At 37.7% G+C, this 24,952-nt stretch overlaps 1 protein-coding gene across 1 annotated transcript in view; it reads left to right on the forward strand.

Moving 5' to 3' along the window:
* The window catches only part of gfra2a (GDNF family receptor alpha 2a), an 89,887-nt gene that overhangs the window by 56,301 nt on the left and 8,634 nt on the right, over nt 1-24,952 (forward strand). Inside the window, exons 5-7 of the mRNA XM_065247393.1 lie at nt 13,794-13,903; nt 14,312-14,452; nt 18,008-18,171. Of these exons, the coding sequence (XP_065103465.1) occupies nt 13,794-13,903; nt 14,312-14,452; nt 18,008-18,171 (415 nt within the window). The remainder of the gene's footprint in view (nt 1-13,793; nt 13,904-14,311; nt 14,453-18,007; nt 18,172-24,952) is intronic.

Raw genomic sequence — 24,952 nt, forward strand, 5'->3', positions numbered from 1 at the left:
TCCCATAGACCCCCTCTTGTTAAAATGCTCAACTTTACATGACTGTGAGGGGTGATTTTTTTGTAACTCATTTGTTTAAATTATATTAAAGGATTAGTCAATTTTCTAGAAAACAATCCAGATAATTTACTCACCACCATGTCATCCAAAATGTTGATGTCTTTCTTTGTTCAGTCGAGAAGAAATTATGTTTTTTGAGGAAAACATTCCAGGATTTTTCTCATTTTAATGGACTTTAATAGAACCCAACACTTAACTCAACACTTAACAGTTTCTTTCAACGGAGTTTCAAAGGACTCTAAACGATCCCAAACGTGCATAAGGGTCTTATCTAGCGAAGCGATTGTCATTTTTGAAAAAAAAAATATGCACTTTAAAACCACAACTTCTCGTCTATCTCCAGTCCTGTGACGCGCCAGCGCGACCTCACATTAATACGTAGTGACGTAGAGAGGTCACGTGTTACATATATGAAACGCACATTTGCAGATCATTTTAAACAATAAACTGACACAAAGACATTAATTAGTATCATTCCACATACAACAACGTCGGAACGGTCCTCTTTCAACACACTTGTAAACACTGGGGCGTAGTTTCGATACGTCATCCGTGACCTGCTGACGTGATGACGTATTGCGCGAGGTCGCACTGGCGCGTCACAGGAGATAGATGAGATGTTGTGGTTTAAAAGTGCATATTTTTTATTTTTCTTGTTAAAAATGATAATCGTTTCGCTAGATAAGACCCTTATGCCTTGTTTGGGATCATTTAGAGTCCTTTAAAACTCCGTTGAAAAAAACTGTTAAGTGTTGAGTTAACTGTTAAGTGTTGGGTTCTATTAAAGTCCATTAAAATGAGAAAAATCCTGTAATCTTTTCTTCAAAAAACACAATTTCTTCTCGACTGAACAAAGAAAGACATCAACATTTTGGATGACATGGTGGTGAATAAATTATCTGGTTTTCTTTTTAGGAAAATTGACTAATCCTTTAAGCCTTAAAGACGGGTTGTATGATTTTTGAAAAACGGGCCGAGTACCAAAACACACTTGTAGCCAATCAGCAGTAAGGGGCATGTCTATTAACTGTTACATGATAAGACTTGAACACACCCGATGTCATCAATACAACTGACCAGCTCATAACTACCAACAAACCAGGAGGACTTAAATACAGCAATTATATTTTCTACTGTAAAAAGGATACTAACATCATGTTTAAAATCCTCCTGACATTTATGCAAATGATGAGGACATTTGATTTCCTCTACATTAAACATTTCATATTTATCAGTTTCCCATCCCGAATGACAGATCGCCATTTGAATGGGCATTTTTAAACATAAATGTCACTCACACATCACAAGAAGCTTAATCCAGCGCTTCAACAATAAACCGGCTTACCCATTCATCCCCACTAACCCATTCACAATCGCCTCATGGATGAATCCATCGCCGTGCATATTGGCCTCACATCATCTCTCATTGCCTGCTGCTGTGAGGGATGGCATTGTCTGTGGAGGAATACATGATGAAGCGAGTAATGAATGACACTGCGGGCTCATACAGTGCTGATCTATTTAAAGCCGCAGTCAGCGACCCCACGGTCTCTCTGATTTTACGCTCTTCGGGTCAATCTCAAAAGCCTTATTGACTGTCATTATGTGCTCTAGTTCATATGTCGCTGAAGGTCAATGGCTTCAGGCCTCAGCAGGAGCATCAGAATTGTATGCACATTAAGAATTGCACAGCATTTTTTTATGCGGCTTGTAACATTTTGCAATTCTGTCACGTCTCATCTTCCTTTAATATTATTAAAAAAGTGCTGGATTAAAGATAGATATCGTAGTTCTTAGATTTTATGGGATCTTCTCATACGCCTCTTAGAAGAATAATAACTCATGTAAGTACCATAGATCTGTTTAATAAAAAGTCAATTGTAATTATATTTTCTTCTTTTTTAATTGGCAAAAAAAATCATTTATTAGGAAACTCAATGCAAAATAATAGATCCCTCCCATCATATTCAACACTACTGTGTTGCAGTGTAGAGATTTTTGTATGTTTTAATGGCATTATATGTCTTCCGTCTTCCTTTGGGTATCTTGTGTTTGTAAGCGTGCCAGGCTTGAGCTGACTGCCCGCAACCATGCCTGTTCATGTCAGTATGACATAACAAATGAATGCATCTCAGCACAAATCTGCTGTTATTTGTTTACGTAATAGTCTGAACTTTAGCAACGAAACAACTGTGCCTTTATACAAACTCATCCTGTTTCGGAGCTACATTTCCAGAAGATCAAGAAAGTAAAAGTTGTTGACATATTTCATTTTTTGAAAATTGAATGGGACATGACTATGCTTATAAGATTTATTAAGCTCTGATTTTTGCATGCCGACTCAATGACACTTAACTGCATCTGCCTCCGAGTCACATCATAATAAACATATTGTAATTCTTTCATAGATTTATTGTTTATTGTTGATTCTGATTTGGACTGAGACTTTAATATGAGGCCACATGGTTGCAATAAAATGTGTGAAGGTATAAAAAAGTACTTTTATTTTTAGCATTTTCTTATACTGTCATTTTTGTGATTAATATTACAATTATGCACATACGTAATAAATAGATGGTATTTTAATTTCTTTTCAAGTAGCCAAATGGCTGTAGACTAAATGGTCTGTGGAACGGTCATACATTTCAATATAGACTCTGAGACTTCATGTCTTGACTAAAAAAAGTCCTTTTGTCAGATCTGATGCCTCAATATATCCAGTTCTGATGGATTCGGACCAGAGTAAGGTGACACATTTTATACCTCGTACTTCCAGCTATAGTGATTGGAAGCCTTTGAAGCCTGTCATTTCTGAAGCGTGATATAATCCTAAGGCACCATTTGTACGTTTCTTTAATCTCGGGTCTTCAGAATGTAGACTGTATTTTAAAGTTTAAGCATATTTCTCTATGCACTTCGGGAGGTAAAATGTCCTGAGCTTTTTTCACTGGAACCAATTTTCCCAAATGCAAGCAAACATGTCTAGCGCTGATTTATGGCAGGGAAATGTTGTTTATCTGTTTTGATGGAAACTAGCAGGAGATGGTTTTAACCACGCGGGCAGTCAGGACCGGTTCTGAACACGCAACCCGAGCTAATAAAACACAGCCTGACAGACTTAGTTATCGATGTCTGGGGTCAGGGTTCTGAACTATGGATCTGACAAGCATTCGTGTTCTGTTTACCAAATTTGGGATCCCTGCCAAACGAACAGACCTACCACTTATTTGTCTTTGCACGGCAATGCAATGCAAGAAACCAATTATAAGTGAATAGGGATACAGTATTAAAAAATGACTTTAAAACCTTGACTTTACATCTAAAATAAGTGCATACTTTGAGTGCACAATATTATTTGTAAAAAAGCAGTTATACACAGACACACTACATCAGACATGTACTATACAGTACTATAGTCATGAACATTTGGGAAACCCAGAGGCAAATGTAATGAAACTGCACAAACCCTAAACCGGCATCACAGAAACAGCTGCAGGGCAAGTTTTGTTCTCAAGACGTGCGTAAATCCTGTAAAAGTGTTATTTAAAAGGTAAAGTAATTGGTGACACACTAAGACAAGCATGGAGATATTTCTGGACCTGGTCTGATCTGAGTGTGATGTATGCTTAGATAATGGGCTGTAAGTAGCATGGTGCCAAACCACTGAATGCATTGACAAGAAACACTGTCCTGAATTTGATTCTGGCAGCAAGAATAGAAACTTAACATGAAAATAGCAGGATAATCTATAAATATCAGACCTCAAGGCATTCTGATGCATTTAATGTAGTTTCGCTGGTCAGGTGTTGTCTGGTTTGACTAACATGACACATCACCGAAATGTGATTCCCCACACCATACATTAATACTGTGTTATTGTCATGACTGGTCGTGAGGGAAGTATTGAGGTGTCATTTAAGTTGGAATAAACAAAGATGCATGCTTAAAACGTCTCTGAGATTGCTACAATAAGGTGGATTTTGTGATTTCATGTTTTTTACATATTTTTCGACATTATTAGATTAAACTTTAATGCAGTGGTCCCCAACACATGGATTGCAATCGACTGCTCAATCTTTGACGCTTCCCTTGTAGATCCCGAAGGAGAAAAAATAAGTTGGTCCAGGCCCGGAACATTGGGATCACCGCGACAATTCCGGGCAGCCTGCCGACTAATTTGCCCTGCTGCCAGTCAGCTGCTTTATTGCTTTTATGCGCACGAACCACACCCCTGCAACGCGTATAGTGTGGATTGGTAAATGGATGAGTCATAATTTGACAGAATTAACAGAATTTGACAGATTTCAATTTTCTGCACGATACTATGATGTGCTTTTCCTGTGTTTTATTTACACATAATATAAAAACACATAAGAACCTTTGTTTGTGGACTGCGTGTGAATGTTTCTTCAATAAGATTAAAGCATGATACAGATCATGTTCTTCACATATACAGTACTAGCCGAATGATAAGCGGTTCTGTCAGTGATTGATGATGGATTATGGGAAAGTTTCTGTAATTAAAATTAAAAAGCTTTTCATTATTACTAAGTCGAAATTTTGACTTAGTTTCTCATTATTATGAGAAAGTATCTAATAGATATGAAATACCAAAACATTATTATGAGAAAGTTTCACATTGCAATGACATCCTGACTGTTTATTAAGAATGTTAAAGGAACAGTATGTAAGAATTTTATATCAATTAATCATAAAATGGCCCTGATATGTCACTAGACATTAAGAAATCATTTTCATTTCAAATACTTATATCACTGACAACAGTGGTCCGGCCCGGATATTGTCATTTAAAAAGTGGAGTTGCAGCCCTCAACTGTGTTTATGTTGTCATTTTGTGTATTGGCCACCAGTTGTGTGATTGCAGTACCAGTTTTAGCCACAAGTTTTGTGATTGTAGTACCAGTTTTGGCCTCAATCCTACATACTGTTCCTTTAAAGGGACACAAGGCAGCATTTTTATGTTAATAAATCATCTTCGTAAGTTGGTATATGGTTAAATGACTCATTACATGACGAATGAAGACTCTCTCGCCCGCCCCTACCGTCTGTAGGAAGAATACCCCACTTGCAAGTTCGCTGTATCCGACCCGGTGTCCTTCAGTCTCGTATAGTCTTAGATATAGAACGTATTTACTCCCAGACACTAGGGGGAGCTAGTAGAGAAATAATACTCAGACTTGCCTTGTGTGCCTTTAAGGACTTCAAAAAATGTTTTCCTCACATTTGCCACATGGAAAGTGGATTTTTCTTAGCATTCGAAAATTTTATCCATGCATTTTATTTAATTCAACTATACATAGCCTAAATTAAACACATCAAGTTGGAGGTTCAGTTTGGGCCCTTTGATAGGTAGATCTTTTCTTTCATCAAGGCAGAGTTGGGGATCTTGGGGGGAAAAAGGTTGGTGACCACTGCTTTAGCATGCTGGTTAGATGGGCCAATGACAGTAAACCTCAAAGCCAATCAATGTAAGCGTATTTAAAACTGAAGAAAGTACATGCAATTAAAACTTTGCTCTATTTTTTTATTATTTGTTTGAGAGATTGGGATTTGCTCTTACAGAGAAAGCCAAAAACAGTTTACACAAATAACCTGACCCACATTTCTGCACTTACATGGGCCTGACAAAGGAGAAAATTTTAAGTGTTGAAAGTGTTGTAGAGAAAAGGATTTTTAGGCATTAGAAGAAACCTGCATTTTATTTCCATAATGCTCTCTGAAAAATATTATATAATTGTAATAAATATTTTTGATTCTAGCACTGTACAGTACATATTTTTGAGGTGTAATACATTTACAAGTAATTAACTTGTAAACAGAGGTACAAGATCCATTACAACAGATCTTTTTTATCATCCTTTTCCAGTATCTGATGGCATAGAGTCCAAATGCTTTCTATTAAAATCCTGGCACACATTCTATCAAACTTTTTGAAGTTGTCGTATAAAGATTAAGATCTGCTTTCATTGCATATTGACTGCCTGGGGGCAATAGCTCTCAATTGCCAAATGATAGAGTCACCCGTACTTGAGAATGAAAGAGCTCTTCTGATGCCCGGTTGAAGGACAAAAAGCAAAGCCACTTTGACTCTAATGGTTGACGCCGGCAAACAAAAAGGGCTATGCACCTTTCGCCAAGAAAGCAATCGAAATCGCCCCAATCTCTATTGAATTTCAGACTTATCGATGTTGAGGGCCATTACTGGGCTTTATTGCGTTATATTCATCTTCCAAGAGCGAGGGGGGGGCATTGAGATTTATTGATTCACCGCAGAAACATTTCGTCTCGTGGTATATGGCAAACGTGAAATATTTACCTAGAAAAAGAAAGTGGCGCACTTGACATACGGATAAATTAAAAAAAAGACAGTTCACTAAAAAATGAAACTTCTGTGACTATTCTGTCTCAATTTATAAAAGCTCAGACCAGTCTGAAGATCAATCAAAATAATGATTTGTTCAAGAATCGGACTTTGCTTCCTCTGTCATAAAAGAGAGATGGGATGGATGACAAGATCTGTTTCGCACAGGCTTCAGGAAACTTGGAATTTAATGCATGAGTTTTACAGTATGGGGCATTTTTAAGACACTTTTATGGTGCATTTGCGTCCTTTTTGAAGTTCCCTTCATTATGAAAGCATAAAAGAAAACGGCCAGTTATTAAAATTTGTGTTCCATGGAAGAACATCATAACGGTTTGGAACAACATGAAGAAACAAGTAAATGATATCTTTATTTTTATTTTTAGTTTGTGGATGCCACTACTTAGTTCTTTGGTGATTCAGATGTGAAAACACTGAAGCATACTCAACATGGAAAACATTTCGGAAAAAAAAAAAACAACGTAAAAATGTATTTGGACCATTTTGCGTAACGCATTCATTTCAGTGCCCTCCATAGTAATCGTAATCATTCCTTAAAATGCATTAATTTAACATTTATCCCCAACACAAACCAGACCAAATGACCGTGTTTTAAGCGTCAGATTTTGTTTGTAAAGGAAATAAATCTTAGCACTGCTCATTTTAGGGTTCTCTCCGTGAATAGTGAATCTATAAGGACCTTTAGAAACCTTTGCAGGCAGACAGGCTATAATTTGAGCAGTGAGTGGTCCGTTCAGGTATAATAGAGGAGTCCTGGTGAGATCTGAAATGTGCTTTATCTTGATGCCAAAGCATTTTCTGCCCAAACAATCCTAGACAGCCTTTTGTAAACTTCAAGTGAACAGTAAATTATAGCCGTTATATTGTCCTCACCTGAAATGAAAAACCTGCTGGTGTCTCGGTCCATCTCAGTACCTCTCTCTTCTATTTGCCATGAAAAACAACTGTTTGGTACGTTCTTACATTTCTCCTGCTAATAAGATACATTACAGTTACTGGAAGAGCTCCCTCAAGACATATAAAACACAAAACAACCTTCTCCTATCAGTTAAAACACATTAGCAGGCCTGAATACTTCATTTGACCAATAAAGAAGATATATAAAAGTCTGGCTGAAATTGGAGGAAAACAGCAAACCGGGTTTTTAGAAAAGGGAAGAGTGAAATTTGCACAGAGATTAAAACTAATACCGTGGAGAATCCGTAGTACAAATAAGACATTGAACAAATAAGACATTGAACAAGTAAGACAGGCATCATTTGCTTCATTACCTGTTTAATACGGTAGAAACAAGGTCTGTCTTCAGATAAAGTCATAGCTTTGGGTAAGGAAACAGAAGATATTATTGATTGATTGATTGTAAGACAAGTGATCATTTAAATTCTGGTCACGTGGGGGGAAACAATAACCACGAGGACCTTTAGAATTAAGGAAAGCTGGTTTGCAATGCTAAAACAATTTGTTTGAACTTCCAGATCATCTGCTACAAATGGCTGCCCAGTTTTTATTTAATTTGCTGATTTCTGGGACAAGGATCACACCGTGATCAAAAGCGCCTTAAGTAGTAATTTATGCAGGATATGATTTACATTATTTACATTCAGAGTAAATGTTGTCAAGTATCATTAGACATCGGTGGTATTGTAAAGTATTGCAATATAAAAGAACGAGAAAGAATACAGGGTCCCACTTTATATGTGTACACGGACAGAAAAAAATGGTCCAAAGCTGTCACTTTAACCTTTAACATTTATCCTTTAATATGTACCATTTAGATACAGAAATTTATACATTTATTATCAATATGAAATACTAATTTGCATTCTTTGGTACCAGTACTGTATGTACCCCTGAGTCACTAATTTGAGCAGTGTATTTACTGTACCTAAGATATCAAGTTTAATATTTAATACATTATACTCAGGGTGCGATTTGTCATAAAAACAGAGGCGGGAATGTTAACTAAACATTTAGACTATTTTAGCACAAATTATGAGCTTATTGAAGATTTTTTATAATTCTTGACATAATGTGTCTCTGTCCACAGCACATTTCAAAACATTTTAATTCATAAAAATAAAATCATGAGAACATGAACTCATCACTGCATTTGCAGGAATTGTAAAAAAAATTCTTATTAACTCATGAAGCAGCCTAAAACAATATTTTTACTCTAATAGCTTATCTTTCCCCACACATATGAACTGTGATCATGCACAACGAAAAAACACGCAAGAATTAAATCTTGAATGGCAAAACTATATGAACTTAAACATAAATATGAACAATGTATTGATTGCCAAGTTAAACCATTACAGTAGAAACAGTTTAACTGCTGCTTTTAAAGTAATAACGTTAATTTTACACCGCGATGCTGAGCTACAGTGAAATGATAGAAAAAACAGTTGCATTATGTGTTAGTCAATTAGCCTCATTTGCGCAAACTGGACGCACCCGCGCCTCGCCAAACGCCTCATCGGCGTTTATCATATGTGTTACTTCGGCCATTCTCAGTGGTGTGACTGGGACACTAACTCTCCTTGTCATCATAAAAAGATAATCAGATTGTGATGTTTATTCTCGCTTTGTTAATATGCTAAATAATATGCTGCTGAATATGCTGCCTTCCTTCATTTCGACACACAGCTCCACAACCATCTTGCAAGTGTTGATAGGTTATTACTTGTGAGGTGTAACCGGATGTGTAACCAATCAGATAGCGCCGTGGGCGGGACATTGAGCAAGTCTGCAGAGCGGTGAATACAGAGAGGCTGCGAGGCAGTTGTATCAGAGCCAGACTAAGTAGCGCAGTTTAAAATAAAATTGACTTAAATCAAACCACGGATCCGTGATAAGTTTTGTGATCCGCCTCGCCACTAGTGTAGTAGCACTGATCACTTTGAGGGGGGGATAAATTTATCCCCACCGGGGATAAAAATAATTAAGCAGAGGCAGGGATACATTGACCAGAAAGGGGGAAATCCCACGCATCCCCCCGGCAAATTGCACCCTGATTATACTTATTGTGTATATGCATGTTGCTTAAAGGTGCAGTGTGTAGATTTTAGCGGCATCTAGCAGTGAGATTGTGAATTGCAACCAGTCCATCGTTCACCGAAATGCATAGGGAAGCTACGATAGCCACCACAGGACAAACATGTTGTCATCTAAATCAAAATACAGTAGTGACAAAATGCAGTAGTGACAAAAAATACAATTCATTATGTAAGGTCTTTATACACCACTCATAATAAAGTTATAAAATTACATGTATGTTAAAAGATCCTTCTAAAAGTTACACACTTCACCTTTAAGGTAGTTTTAGGATTGGAGTGGGTTTATTGTTAGGGTCAATTGTGTTACTACATTCAAATACTTATAATAACACGTATCTACACAATACTGTATTGTGTGCGTTTCTCTTTGATTCAAAGTGGGAGCCTGTGTTTTCTCGTTTTCAAAAATAGGTCAGATGTTTTATATCCTCTAATACGCTTGCAATACTTTTGCAACGTATCTATTGTACACGTGTTATTACATCACACTTATATTAAAAGTGTCTGCATGCAATTACACTCTTGACCCTATTCCTAACACATTTCATGCCTTAGTAAACCGTACTTTATTTATTCCATTAAATAAATTCGCCCCAGTGCGGTTGAACTTGGATTGCATTAGGAAACGTTCACTTGTCTTTTCACTTGTTGCTCCGCTGGGAAATTTGCTCTCCAAGCTTTCTGTTGAAGGGAGACAAATACTGCACGTCTAAATATGTATGTCACATTGTTTAAAATTATCCACAACAACAAATATCCAGTTAAAGTACTTATTCATTGCCTAAGATAGACAAACAGAGCGAAAGATAGACAGAGGAAGAGAGAGACAGACAATCATAAGAGGACAGATCAAGCACTTTTGGAGGCCGCAGAGAGGAAGTCCTGTCTTCTATCTGACCTCCAGGAAGCCTTCCAACCTCAAGCATGTTGTGGTCATGGTCAGCAATGATGGCTAATGGAGAGAGAAGACAAGAAAGGGATGAATCAGGACTTTTGACCCTACTCCTAACTCTAAACACTCACATATCCCTAAAACTACCCTGAGCAATGCGCATATACACAATAAGTATGTGATGAATTTGTTTTTATGTTAGTACACAGATAGAGACCGAACACAGAGCTTTCCTCAAGAGGACAGATCAAGCGCTTTTGGAGACTGCAGAAAGTCCTGACCCCCAGGATGCCTATCAGCCACAGGCATGTTGTGGTCATGGTCAGCACAATGACTAATGGAGAGGGAAGACAAGAAAGGGACAAAGCTGGACTCTTGACCCTATTCGTACAGTAACTAGCTAGGGTCAAGAGTCCAGCTTTATCCCTTTCTTGTCTTCTCTATTCCTTATATGAAATGTGCATATACACAATAAGTATACGCAGTTAAAAACCGAACAAAGAGCTTATTAATTTTTCCAGCCCATAAGCATTCAGGTATTTATATCATGTAGGGAAGCCAACTGGTATATCGATATTTTTCGCACCTCTCCATTTGATACCTGCAGCGTGAACAGATGTAATTAGACATGTAAATCGCAGCAGGGTTTTAAGCGGTATGCTAATTAAAAGGTGCATTTACAAAGAAGGGAGAGAATGAATTAAATGCACACTGCGCTCCACTGGGAACGCTTCCATGTTTAGTACACTAGTATATTACACTGAGTCTGTACTATCTGTCACGTCTCAAACTTTAGTGCGCTGTAAATAACAGCTAAATAACATAACTAATTTACCCAGGAAAAGTTTCTAAAACAGCTTTGGTTATGAAACGAAATCTGCAAAAATCAGTAATGATACGAAATTCTTATCAACTTTTTGCAATCAAATGCTTGATAGTATGGTTATTAACTTAAACCAACGTAAGCCATTGTACAATGTGAATTTATAAATGATTTACTAACAAGGCTGAAAGCAAAATAGTATATTGATTTGTTGAAGTTCATATTTCTACATTGCAACTAAAGGTCACAGATGAACACAGACCAGACAACAAGCAATACAGCAACAATTCATGTCTGGAATCAAAAATCACATTGAACATAGCATGTGTATTAAAAATTAAAGATGGCTTATATTTCTATTTTATTTCTCACACCTAGGTACACTATAGCCCTGCGTGGGATTGTTTTCTTTAGGGGTGCTCCGATAAATGCCTATATACACTAATAATACGCCGATAACTATTCTGAATCGCACAGTTGATATTTTTCACAGTTATTTCATGTACTACGGCTTTTGATAATTAAGTCCTTATCGATCTGAAATCACTGTTAGTTTGAGACGTTTATAACTTGCATTTGAAAAAGCAACACAAACAGCAATATAAATATATCCTTAAGCCATTTTCTGGAGCTGCGTGTCATAGTTGCGTGTTTATGGTTCTTCATCTGCAGCGTATATTGAGTTTCTGCACAAGAGCGCCCTCTGGCTTTTGGATGTAGTGGCATTTCACCGTAATTCATTGAGAAGCATAGCAAGCATCATGGCTGATCGGCCGATGGCTGATCAGAACATCCCTAGTTTTCTTAAATCCGCACGCAACCTGCATGTTTCACTTCTGCCCGTACCTGCAATGTTTGTGTCCACTCATGTGGATTTTCCCTGAGAGCTTGCGCACAAATGCTCAGACTACATATTCATTTAGGTTAACATACAGAATAACATTAAACATGATTGTGTTTATGAACTAAGGATTGCGTAAATAAAGTAATGCTAAACCAAAACACAACACCTGACAAAAACATTGGGTACAGTAGCTATTTTTTTCTGCTTTTAAAAAACATTAACCATTTACAACTAGCGGTACCTCAGTATTTAAACGTAATGCATAATACACACGCACCAAAGGGTTAACTAAACAGACAGCTTAACTGTTAACAAACAGTTTAAGTAAATAAGCCAAAAACACAATATGCAATGCATTTAACTTGTTACATAAATAAACACATTGAACCTAAAAAATCACCTTTTCTGGATCTAGTTTGTCGGCAAGTCGTGGGCCCCACAAAATCCTGCCCGCAGCGAAGGTTAATCCACATGATTTGCGTTGTGTCCTGTGGGAGCCCATACCCAATGCAGTCCTCTACTGTACATTAAATGCAGTGAAAATAATATCATGCCTCTCTAGATTGCTGTTTTCATTGAGGGAAAGTTTTAATAGCAAATTCAAAGAGATGATAAAGTGCATGTTTTCTTGTAAATGAGCATTTTATGTTTAGGTTCAGTAATTCAATTTAATGGCAATAATAAGGTTATTAGTTAGTAATTGAAATGCCTTAAGTACATGCAAGCTTTTTTAGAGCAAAAAAAGTAAAAAAAAAAAAAAATTTAATACAAACACTGTGTAGCACAATTCTTCATCCTGTAGGTAAGTTCTGAATACTAACTTATGGACGTTGCAGCTGTCTACCGTGATCTTGCATAATTTACAAGGAATACAGAATTGCAGCACCACTGTGATCAGACAACTGAATTGGCTCGAGCACACAAATGTCTTTTTTTAAATACAATTCAGTTTACAACCTGCTTTCCGCGGGTGGCAAGAATGCACCGGTAATTGCGGCAAGCAAATAGCACCGAGTTTTGTGTACAAGGAGCTATTTATAATAAACCTACTGCGATTCACATATTCACAAGAAGACAAAGTCATTTGAAAACATTTAATGCCTGAGTAAACTGTACTTTTATTTACTTGTTCCATTTAGTAAATTCGCCCCATGTTTTTGTGCGGTGCACTGGTGATGTCTGTGGAGAAACGTTCACTTGTCTTTTCACTTGTTGCTCAGTTAAAAATTTGCTCTCACAGATTTTCTGTCGACAGGAGACAAATACTGTCTAAATATGTATGTCACATTGTTTAAAATTCTATCAAGTTACAGTACTTATTTATTGCCTTAGACAAACAGAGCGAAAGATAGACAGAGGAAGAGAGATACATAAAGAGATAGACGATTATAAGAAGACAGATCAAGCGCTTTTGGAGGCTGCAGAGGAAGTCCTGTCTTCTATCTGACCCCCAGGATGCCTCCCAACCACAAGCATGTTGTGGTCACAGTCAGCAACAATGACTAATGGAGAGAAAAAACAAGTAAGGGATAGAAAGATAGAAAGAAGACTTTCGAAGAAAACCAATGATGTATGAAGCTGGACCTTGCATAGACTCATACACACACAAACAAACAAACTTTCCCCATTTTGTCACCCCTAGGCAAACTATACACTGACTGCACTTTGTAAAGTATTTTGATGTTGACGTGTTGCTGTTGTGTTTTTGTGACAAGGTCAAGGCTGGCTGATTTCCATGCAAACTGTCAGATGACCCCTCACTCCACCTCCAGGTGTCTGAACGATGACTATCAGGCCTGCCTGGCGTCCTACATCAGACTCATTGGTGAGCAGAAGAAATATTTCTGACATTAAATTATTTCATATCACAGATACACCGAGTACAGTGTATTTCACTGGTCAATATGACCACTTAGGGTAACCCTAACCCAGTGGTTTCAGCCTTTGTCCACCCCCCCCAAAAAAAAAATCATGACAAAACAGTCTCAAACTTGGAAATTTGAATTAAACAAAACATTAAATGCTAAAATGTAGTGCTGTTGGTTAGTAGCATTATTTTTCAGAGGTTTAATTACACAGAATGTATGATAAATTAAAGGTCATAAAACTGGGACCCCTGGCACCTTCTTGTGCACCACCATTCCGTATTTTTTCGAACCATAGAGTTAGACAAGGTACATTTCGCTAATTCAATGCACTACATAATTTAGTAACCTCTCTCTTCTTCCTGCAGGTACAGATATGACTCCTAACTACATAGACTCAGGTCACTCAAACTTCACCATCTCCCCGTGGTGTACCTGCCGAGGCAGTGGAAACCAGGAGGAGGAGTGTGAGAAATTTCTACAGGACTTCAGAGAAAACACCTGCCTCCGTAAGTCTTTTTTCTTTTGTTATTACAACAATCCGACTGCAAAGTCTGTTTCTTTCCAGCTTCACTTTCTGCATTTACGTCAGAATTTGATGACTAACTCAGGATACTGTACACAGATATATGGTTATGGTTATGTAGTGGGTCTTCCCATAGGTTATTCCTGTGTGGAAGCTCTATCCACCAGCAGAATGTTAATGTCCCCCATTGTTTGGTAACTAATGTCATGCTTGTTAGCAGAGAGTAAATATACGAGCTGAAGCTAATAAGGCTTCCACTTTGGTTTGTTATCATCTTATCCTCAAGGACGCCTTGTTTGGTTTATCAAAGTGACGAAGTGTCAGTTCAGCCATTTAGAACTCAATCTTGAAACTTTTTTCTCATGACAATTTATGAAATGTATTGTTGGATTGCTTGAAACACTTGATGATGGTGATCACATATCTGTGTAGGCCATACATCAGTTGTAGGATTCTTGTTCATCAATAATTATCATTAAAATGAATGGACAAAAATGTTTGGAAATCTATATTAATATTTTTTACAGACAAGCTAAATCAAAAGTAAAATTGTTTAATGAAGCATTTAATGTGATTAAGACCTGAAACACTTTATTTATTCTTTATTTATAATCTCATTCATTAAAGTATAGCCCACCGTATATAGTCACCCCCAAGAGGTTTGGCTAGGCCTCTTAATTTTGGTGAGAATAAAGAATCTAAAGACTGCATCATACTGACATACTACAAATTTATGTACTCCCAACAAGTCAGGGATGGCCTTTTCTGTTCCTGCATGATAATGTTGCTGCGCACAAACTGAGGTCTATAAAGAAATGATTTACAGAGTGTGTTTCAGCGACACTTACCTAGACTGAACAAAGCCACAACTGATCTCCGTTGAAAACATTTACTGTAGGATGACTTTAACTACTGACATTTAGGGTACGTTTACAAGACAATGATGTACTAAAAACTGAAACTTTTTTTGAAGTGGTCAAAATCCCAGCCAGTATGTCACTTTGAAAAGAAATAAAGAATATGCATGCTTATGACATTATCGTTTTTACAAATTTGTGTTTTATGTAATTTACAGAGGGATTATTACATCAGGTCCACAAAACGCTTTGTCATGTAAATAAACGACCAACACTTTTCCATTTTTAGTTGTAAACAGTGTCATGTAAATGATCTTTTGGCGCTTTTCCATTGCATAGTACCCCACAGTTTAGTTTGGGTCGGGTCAGCTTACTTTTGGAGGCTTTTCCACTGGGTTCAGTTCGTAGTACCCAATATTTTTTAGTACCACATCGGTCAGGGTTACAAGTGACCCGAGATGATACCAAAACATGACACGAAAAAACTGTAGATCACTGATTAGTCTGAGAGAATTGTCACTACCAGCGTTATCGTTATAATGTAAAAGATTAGCTTTACATTCACGCTAGCTTGCGCTGTCTCGAGTAAACCTGTTGTCATCTGTGCTCTGCTATAAGTTCCCCAATTCCCTTTAATAGATGAAAAACATCCACAGGTTGTGAATCAGGAACACCATAACATTGTCTTTTCCAGACTTGCAGTTTGTAGCGGCACATTTGCAACACGCAAGTCTGCATATATGCTTAAATGCAACTTAAATAAGGCTCAGGGGAGCGGGTTGACTGACCCCACAAGTGTTTGCACTGAAACTGTCATGTGAGACAGAGGTAGTGATAAACGCGATGTGCAAACATCTATTTGTGGTGGTCAATTTGAATTTTGTGGCGGACTGAGAAATAAATAAATGTATGGACAACAACGCTCTCACATGTATGATCTCACAGCAGTAGGCAGCGCAAATATAATCCCTCCCACTCCGAAGTGTTACTAAACTCGATGGAAAGCTAACCATGCCAAAGTGAGGTGAGCTGACCCGACCTGACCCAAAACCAAATCGTGGGGTACTATGCAATGGAAAAGCGCCATTTGAGACCCCACCACAGATATAAGATAAACCTCTTGTTTCACTCAGGCAAGTAGCCTACGTGTGTATTTATCTGAGTGATGCTATAGAAAATATCAATAGATCAAATGGTTTCCTTTAAAAGTGCCAAGAAAAGCCCAGCATTTGGGAAACGGTGTTAATATCATTCTGCCGCTCTGTGGGGACATATGTCATTTGAGACTTGAGAAGAGAGAGAGAGGGAATGAGAAAGACAGACAGTGAGATTATTCTTGGTTGCCAAATAAAGAACAACTGCCAGCTCTTTAAGAAAGAAGTTGTGCTGAAAAAAGAGATGATTTGTTCTCTTTGCTTACTTTATTTGGGGAAAAATTACTTTAAATGTGTATCTAAAAATACATGCTTAGAGATACAATTGGGGCGGATGTAAGAGAGAATGTTAGGCTACTTTGTGAAAAGAATCTTAAAGTTTGATTGCTTGGCAGGAATATCTTCCCAACAGTGAAATAAATAACAGTGGGAAAAGAAAACATGATAATAAGGCACACAGCTTCAGGCATTAGCTCCGGAGATATTTCATCCAATATCCAACTGTGAGATGCTGAGATACTGAGAGAGATTTTTCAAGTCAAAACAAGCTGTGTTACAGTGCTATTCGCAATAGAGATCATGGCTCCCTTCTTAAACCAGCAATGCATTAATAAGAAAAATAACAAATTAATAAAACACAACCCCATGATCATATTAATTATACAATGTAAAATAATTCCTTGTTGCCCTTAAACTTTCTTGACTATAGTGAGGAGTTACTATAAATAATTATGCAATTATTATAGCAACTCCTCACTAGTCAAGAAAGTTGAAATAAATTGTGATTTCTTAACATTTTTTAAAACTTAAACATTTAAGTGCAACCGTGAATTGTGAGAAATGACAAATAGTGATTGCAATTTATATTGTCCATAAGAAAGTTTCAAATAGAAACTGTTTACCCCCAATATTTTGTGTTTTACATATTCTTTAAGCTTATCAACTTATTATCCTATATTTTCATATCAGTAACTATAAATGTGGCCCTGGTTTAACAAAGCTTAGTGAAATATTTAGGCATCTTTTTTAAACATGCCTAAGAAAAAGACATTACTGATGTCTATCTTAAAACAAATCAGTGGCACTGGCATATTTTAAGATCTTATTTTAAGGTCAGTGTAAGTTATTTTCACTTGAGACCGCTCAAACATGTGTTTTAGTCTAGGACTAGCCATAAGCCTAAGAATAAATTTTTGTCTATTAAGAATGCCCTATGTATGTAGACAGCATGTCCATCCAACTTTATTTACATTTTTGGAAAATGTGAGCGAGTGGTGGTGAAAGTGTGTTCTGTTTTAAATGATTGAATCTGCAAGCTTTCCAAATTAGTAATAAATGAGCTGCTGACCCCCAGATACAACCAGCTGTGGCTTGCTGCCAAAAACTTGGCGGGTGCAACACATATTGCTTTTCTCCTGGGTCCTGTAAAGTCTCTTTTTGCTCACACAGATTCAGGACTGTTTTAATAATAAATATGTGCTTTGAATTGATATTTCGTTTTATTTTTATCTATTCATTTTCCTGCAGGAGATGCGATTCAAGCTTTTGGCTATGGGTCGCTACCCAAACTTGATCCTCAGCCTACTAGCGGCTCCATTAAACCTGATGTCGAGTCCACTGCCATTATTCCCAAAACAACCATGGAACCGGGGGAGGAGCCCTGCATCATCTCATCTTGTGCAAATTTACATGTGAGTCAGATTTTATGCTAATAAATTATTATCTTCATCTGGCATCCCCAGCACAACAAGTCAAACATCAACTTTACAATTGGTTTTGGTATATTGGCATTTTGCTTGTAAACTATAAGCAATCAGACCTTTAATTGGAGTTCCTTATGAGCCAAAGTCAAATGAAAGTAATATTTCTGGAGTATATTTGAAGTGCTTAGATGCAAACACATGGCGTTTAAATCCGCTTAAACCTTGCCTTAGGCCATTTAGAAATACAGCTTTGTTGGCAGAATCTGGTAAACGCCAAGTCATCTAAGTGCACAGAAGAAGAATAGGATTAACAGCAGCGCACGTACATCAAGGTGCAGGTTTTTACCCGGAAAAGACGATTTACCGAATATATTATCATATTGATAGAATTTTTTAGCTTATAAGGACAATAAGTTCAGTTCAGTTCAGTTCAATTTTATTATCCCACAAAGGGAAATAAGATTACAGCCAGGTATCAAAAAACAAACAACATACATTCAGTAACACAAGACGACAATTAATAAGTGATAAATCATATTACACAACAAAAAGAAGACAAGGACCAATACATTAATACAATACAATACAATACAATAAGAGATCGCTGCATAGAGGGACCAAAAGAAGTGACAGTCCAAAAGTCTTACAAAATGTTAATAGCAGTACATATAAAAGAGAGTTAGAAACGTTTTGTCCTATGAATGGGAACTACCCGAGGGTAGAAGCACAAATTCCCCATATAGGGAATGATCAACACAGTCCAATATGGACAGAGCCTTCCTCAGAACATTATGGTCAAATAAGTCATGAAGTGGAGACTGATTCACCACTGATCAGCAACATTGACATGACCCAGTTTATTTTGCTGGGTAGGTGACTGGAGACTTTTTTAGAAGTAGAAATTTTTGTACTCCATGTACTCTTTTCTGAATGGTGTGTTTTTGTGTGATTGTTATTAAAAAGATTATTGAAATGTATGCGTGATTTTTTTGCATTTATTTTGTGTCTCTTCTGACTGGGTGGGCCAGCTGTCAGTCTGAGTGGGCCAGTGCCACCCTGGCCCTTATGTAGCCTCACCTCTGGGTTGAAGAAGCTTCTTAAATATTTAATTTACTGAAGTTATCAGCAGATTTATGCAGTATCTTTGTAATAGATACTCACTGTCAGGAATGGCTAGACAGATGAACCCAGGCGCAGACACGTATAGAACACTGAACAGTTTATTGGACAAAACAAGAAAACAAAAACCCACGAGGGGGTAAAACAAGACAATATACACAGGACTGGATGAACACTAAACTGGACTATATGACATTAAACTAGACTTGACTGACTAAACACTAACAACAAACAATAAACTTGGCTTACTCAGTATTGAAACAGACAGCAAACAGATCAGGATTACACAGAACGATAACAGACAGAACAAAGGGATACAAGACATTATATAATGGAGACATAATGAGGGGCAGGTGATCACAGTTAACAATCAGACACAAGGATAACAAGGGAGCGTACACAAAGTGACAAGACACGGGAAACACGTGAACTAATAAAACAATACTGAGACCACGTGATCCCACACAAAACATGGGTCTGTCATGATCCTGCCTCAAGACTAGACTAGAACAATGACAGGAGGGCAGAATCATGACACTCACGAAATCCATTCTTTCAAACATAATAAATACAAGGAAATCATGCAGTATCAACAAGGTTTTTTTAAGCTTTTTAAGTTTTTACAAGTATCTTTCAAAATGGCTCCCAGGTAGTTTATGGTCACTAATATGATTAGGCCACAACAAATAATATGTAAATATATTTTCCTTTGGATATCTGCACCGTTCTACTCCATTCTCTAATTTTATTTTTCAAAATAATGCATAACGTGGGCTTATGTGGTACAGTGGGCTAAATAGGTTCACTTCCCCTAGGTCTTGCAGAAAACAATGCTGTATTTGCAGAATACAAATTAGACTGTATACACTATAAAGTGCACTGTATTACTCAATTATTTTACTCTTATATAGTGAAGGAGGCAACATATTTACATACAGAAATATGCTTTCCTAACTAGCACTTTCCATTTAATTAGCACTGATTGGACAATGTTGACAGTACTCAAGTTATAAACAGCTGTAAGCAACAGACAAGAAACAATGTAGTTAACATTTGTGCATGCAACACACGAACACACACACAATTTTCCTTTGGTGTTTTGAGTTTTTGCATAAGAGCCAAATATTCTCCAGAGATGTTGATGGGCTCATAATTAACATATTAAAGTAAACTAAGTAAAATGATTGAGTGTGCCCCTGAAAAACAGAACAAACAAACTACAGAGGAAAATGTGTCCTCATAATTTCCCAGAGGAACTGAAAAAACCTGCATGTCACTGTTTATACTGTGTGTTTGTGTATGCATCTGACTGTTTGTGTACATGTACGTGCATGGGCCAGCAGAGCAATGCTTAATTTATTGTAAAAATTATAACTAGTGCATTACCCAAGCAGGACGTTTATAATGAAAGGTTGCCCGTGGGGAAACATCGTCAAACTTTACTATTCGAAAACGGATGTCAGATGTGCTTCACAGATTCACGCGAATGCAGAAACTCATCTTTTTCTTCTGATCCAACTCAAATGAAAGATGAATAGTTTGCCATGGGCCATTTTTCTCACTTTGACAGGTGGAGAGAAAATAGGGAAAGTCGCGCTCTGTTTACCGTGTTTTAATTCCAGGCAGAGTTTGACATCACTGTGATTTTTAGAGGTTAAATTCAAACGGGACGCTTTGCTCTGTCTAGCAGGTCCAATAGCACTTAAAGCTCGCCTTGGGCATTAAAGATGTTCCCATATAGAATCTACATCTAGAAGTGACATGTTTCGCTCTTGGCCACAACTAAGAGAAAGAGCCCATTGAACCCAACACTATAAATCGTCTCCATTGCTCCGTTTACATGAAATACAGCACTGGTGTTTTTTGTGGTATTCCTAATGTGTCCGGAATATCCATAACACTTCCATAGGAATGTTAAAATTCTCCTGTAAAATCAATTAGAATGAAATGAAGTAGTTTACACTTTGAATAAAATGCTGAGTAATTTTAAACCCAGCAGTGGATCAAAAGTGGACGAACCTAATTTAACATATGCGGGGTTGTGTCAACCCAAAAAGCTAGGTTGTTATTATTTCAATTAGGGGTGTCACGATTTTCCAAATCCTCGATTCGATAAAATTTTCCGATTCTAAGGCCACGGTTTGATTCGATTCTCGTTTTTTACTTTTTTTTTGAAAGCACAAAAAAATGCTATGCTGTTTTAGACTAGACTTTTATGAAATATAATATCTGACCTTGAACTCGGAGATGCCCTGCCATGTTAGTCGTGCTGCCAGTGGAAAAATATGGTACACGCACATACCTGATAAAACTAAACTTCCTGTCAGATGAACATTCCTGTCAGTACTTTGCACCTTAAAAATGCGCTTTTATTACCATCAGAGGAGATTGTAAGACTATACCCCAATAAGTCATGTTTAAATGCTGTTTTCATAACTCTTAAGCAAATTAAATAAGATGTGAAACTTAAAAGGATCTCAGTTCAGAGAAATGACCGGTCCTGTCACAGACGCCGTTCTGCTGTGCATGCATGCATGCTCTGTTCTGATTTAGTTCAGCTGAAGGCAGGAGGCGCTTGCTGTTTCCCATGTAAAGAGTAGCTTGCGTAGTGTCTCCTGCATCTGCCATACTATCTTTTAACTGGCTGTAGCTAGCTAAGTTAGAGGAGGTTGACTCGCAGCACTCAACACTTGTTTTGTTTCCGTTTGGCAAGCCGACCGGACGTGACATGGGGGCGTGGCAGTATCGATGATTCTATTTTTTAATTCTAAGTTCGAGGTTGTGACTTAATTTCGATTGATTTTGATTTAAAATCGAAATTGTGACACCCTTAATTTCAATATTTTGACTACAAATACAAATAAAGTCATTTCAGAGACTTGTTTCTAAACGTATTGCTGAAATTCATAGCAAAGACTGTGAACTATGTAGTACTAAATTGTGGAGTTACATCGCTAAACAGTAATTCCACATTTCTGTGTTCAGGATTAGTTGGGCGGGGTTAAAACAGTGGCTCGATGATGCACTGGAGCCGCTGAGCATGGCCCCGCCCCTAACACATTCACAAACATCCATTCAGGTTGTAGTGGTATTTTCCAGCAAAATAGAGAGATACGCCCCCAGCATTTGAGAGCAGAGTATCCTGCCTGGATTACCGAGATTTTGATAACTTATTTTATTTTGGGGGGCATTTTTTAATTATACAAATTTTGCTGGGTGGTTAATATCACATTTTTCTCTGGTGTTACAAGATGAGACATCCTGATCTCACAAATTTACATTTTCGGAATATTTTGCTCATTTATCCGTATCCTTGTCAATTTTACCATTGTCGCTTGGAATTGGGGTTAGAAAGACTTCCTGTTACATAAAATGACATCCTAACCCAAACCCAACTCTAACCCTAACTTCAGGCAACAACTGTTTAAACATCCGGAAAAAAAGTATAAACCAATAGTTAAAGCTGCGGACGGCAACTTATTTGATCATATTTTTTGATCATATTCACTGAAACCAACACTATGCTTCGATAGAACAACATAAATTAGACTGTTTAACTCTTTCCCCGCCATTGACGAGATATCTCGTCAATTAAGAGAAAACGCTTCCCTGCCAATGACGAGATTTTCCGTCTTTCCGCAATACCGCTATTATCCACCAGGTGGCGCCCTTCTGCAACTTTTTAAACCCGGAAGTATTGCCCTATGGCAAGCTGCTGCATGTCCGTGTCTGTTTTAAAGATCGCTCTGAATGGGATCTCTATGAAAAGTCCGTCATAAAAATGGAATTATTTCTGCTTTTTGCTCAAAATATGGTGTTTTTGCATAAAACCTACCCATATTCAAAAGCTGATTGCAAAAGAACCACTAAAGGTAGGATGAAACGGTTTTTTTTGTTTGAAAGCAGAGGGTTCTTTCATTTGGTATATTGTATGTTTATATATTTAAAGAAGAACATTTTCTGGAAGGCATTAAACTTTGGTGAAAATCATGAAAAACGCTGGCGCTGGCTGGCAACTTTTTTTAAAAACGCTGGCGGTGAAAGAGTTAAGAAAAAACCCCGCGCTTCTAGCTCCACCTAGAGCCTGTTATTTGTTTTGCAAAAATCCACCGCTCCCGGTTCATTTGGTCCAATTAGCCCAAGGCTGTGTAAAATCTGCCTGTCAATCACAGTACCTGCACGCGCCACAGACCCCCCCCTCGCGCGCGTTACAATATCACGTGCATCCGCCTGAAGTTCATAGGTGTTTTGGTTTGAACGCAGCGTGATGGCGGAGAGAACATTCACTAACAAACTTCCGATTCCTCGGTTAACAACCAGAGCTAGGAAAACAACAAATGAAAAGAAGGAAACAAAGATAGAAAGCGACTGTGACCGTAATAAAACTAGGATCAATATCGGACCAGCATTTGAAAAGTGGAGGAATCTACGAAATGTTAAACGGTTTACACTGGATGCAGAGCTTGCCACATTTCTTCTCAACAGGTAATTGTGCTTTATCAACCATTGTTTGTATTTCGGAGTGTTATGTAAGTATTCTTGATAAGTATGCGTTTACAATAATACTGGTGCACACGCGCTGACGAGAACGAGCTCAGAGGAAGGTATTGGGGGAGGGACATGAAATTGTAAACATTTGGAAACTGCTCAATCCTCCAGAGTTGCCGACGGCAGCTTTAAAGTAACATCCTAACCCAAACCCCAAATCTAACCCCAAACCCAAGCGACAATGGTTTAAAAATAGGAAAAAAAATTAGTAACCAATATGTGAAACTGACACGGAAAAGAAAGTGCAGAGATCCGTGACAATGACACAGATAAATGAGTAAAAACTTCAATGACTATACCACAGAAATGTGTGAGATCTGGTTGGCTGAGAATAATTTAATATCCGACTTTACAAGGACTTTAAAGAAGTTGAATATGTTTATGAGTGTGGTTTTATGATGTTTTAACAACACAATTTGTTGATATAAAAGTGTAACTAAAAAGTGTTCTTGAGGAAAAATACAGTACTTGTGCGTAAATAAATGATTGAGTTTGTGTTCGTGCGTCAGGTTTGGCATAGCAGGGGCATGCATAGCTGCACAAGACAACACATCAGTGTCTTCCTGTGTTTCTGTGTAAACAATCAGGATGAGTGGAGGAGTTATAATGCAGAGAGATGAGATGTGAACGGGCGAGGGGAAATATGGGGAGGGGGCATTAGCAGAGCTGTGAACAGAGATCTGGGCTGATGTCAACAGGCAGCTGACACACATCACTGAGCTCGCTAATTAATTGGCTTTTAGTCACTGTCCTCTGTTTCTCTCAACACCCCCCCCCCCCCTCCACCGACAACATCGCCTGTCAACAAACAATTTCTGTCTCTATGTCTCTCTCTCTCTCTCTCTCTCTTCTTGCCAGCTGCAGTTCTGGTAGTTCTGGCTTTTGCCTAAGCCTGCATCTAATTACGCGTGTTTACACAGGAGACGCTGAAAGTTCACTGCATGAGCTAACGTTAATTCAACACAATCACTGCTTTCACAAATCAGGTGAACTGACACGTAAATGAACAGAAAGATGGAAATAATTAGACGTTGGAAACGGCAATAGTAATCTGGCCTTCGCTGATAACACATTTGTAACTGAATATTGTCAGTCACGTGCC

Source organism: Paramisgurnus dabryanus, chromosome 11, assembly GCF_030506205.2.
Source record: "Paramisgurnus dabryanus chromosome 11, PD_genome_1.1, whole genome shotgun sequence".
NCBI lineage: Eukaryota > Metazoa > Chordata > Actinopteri > Cypriniformes > Cobitidae > Paramisgurnus > Paramisgurnus dabryanus.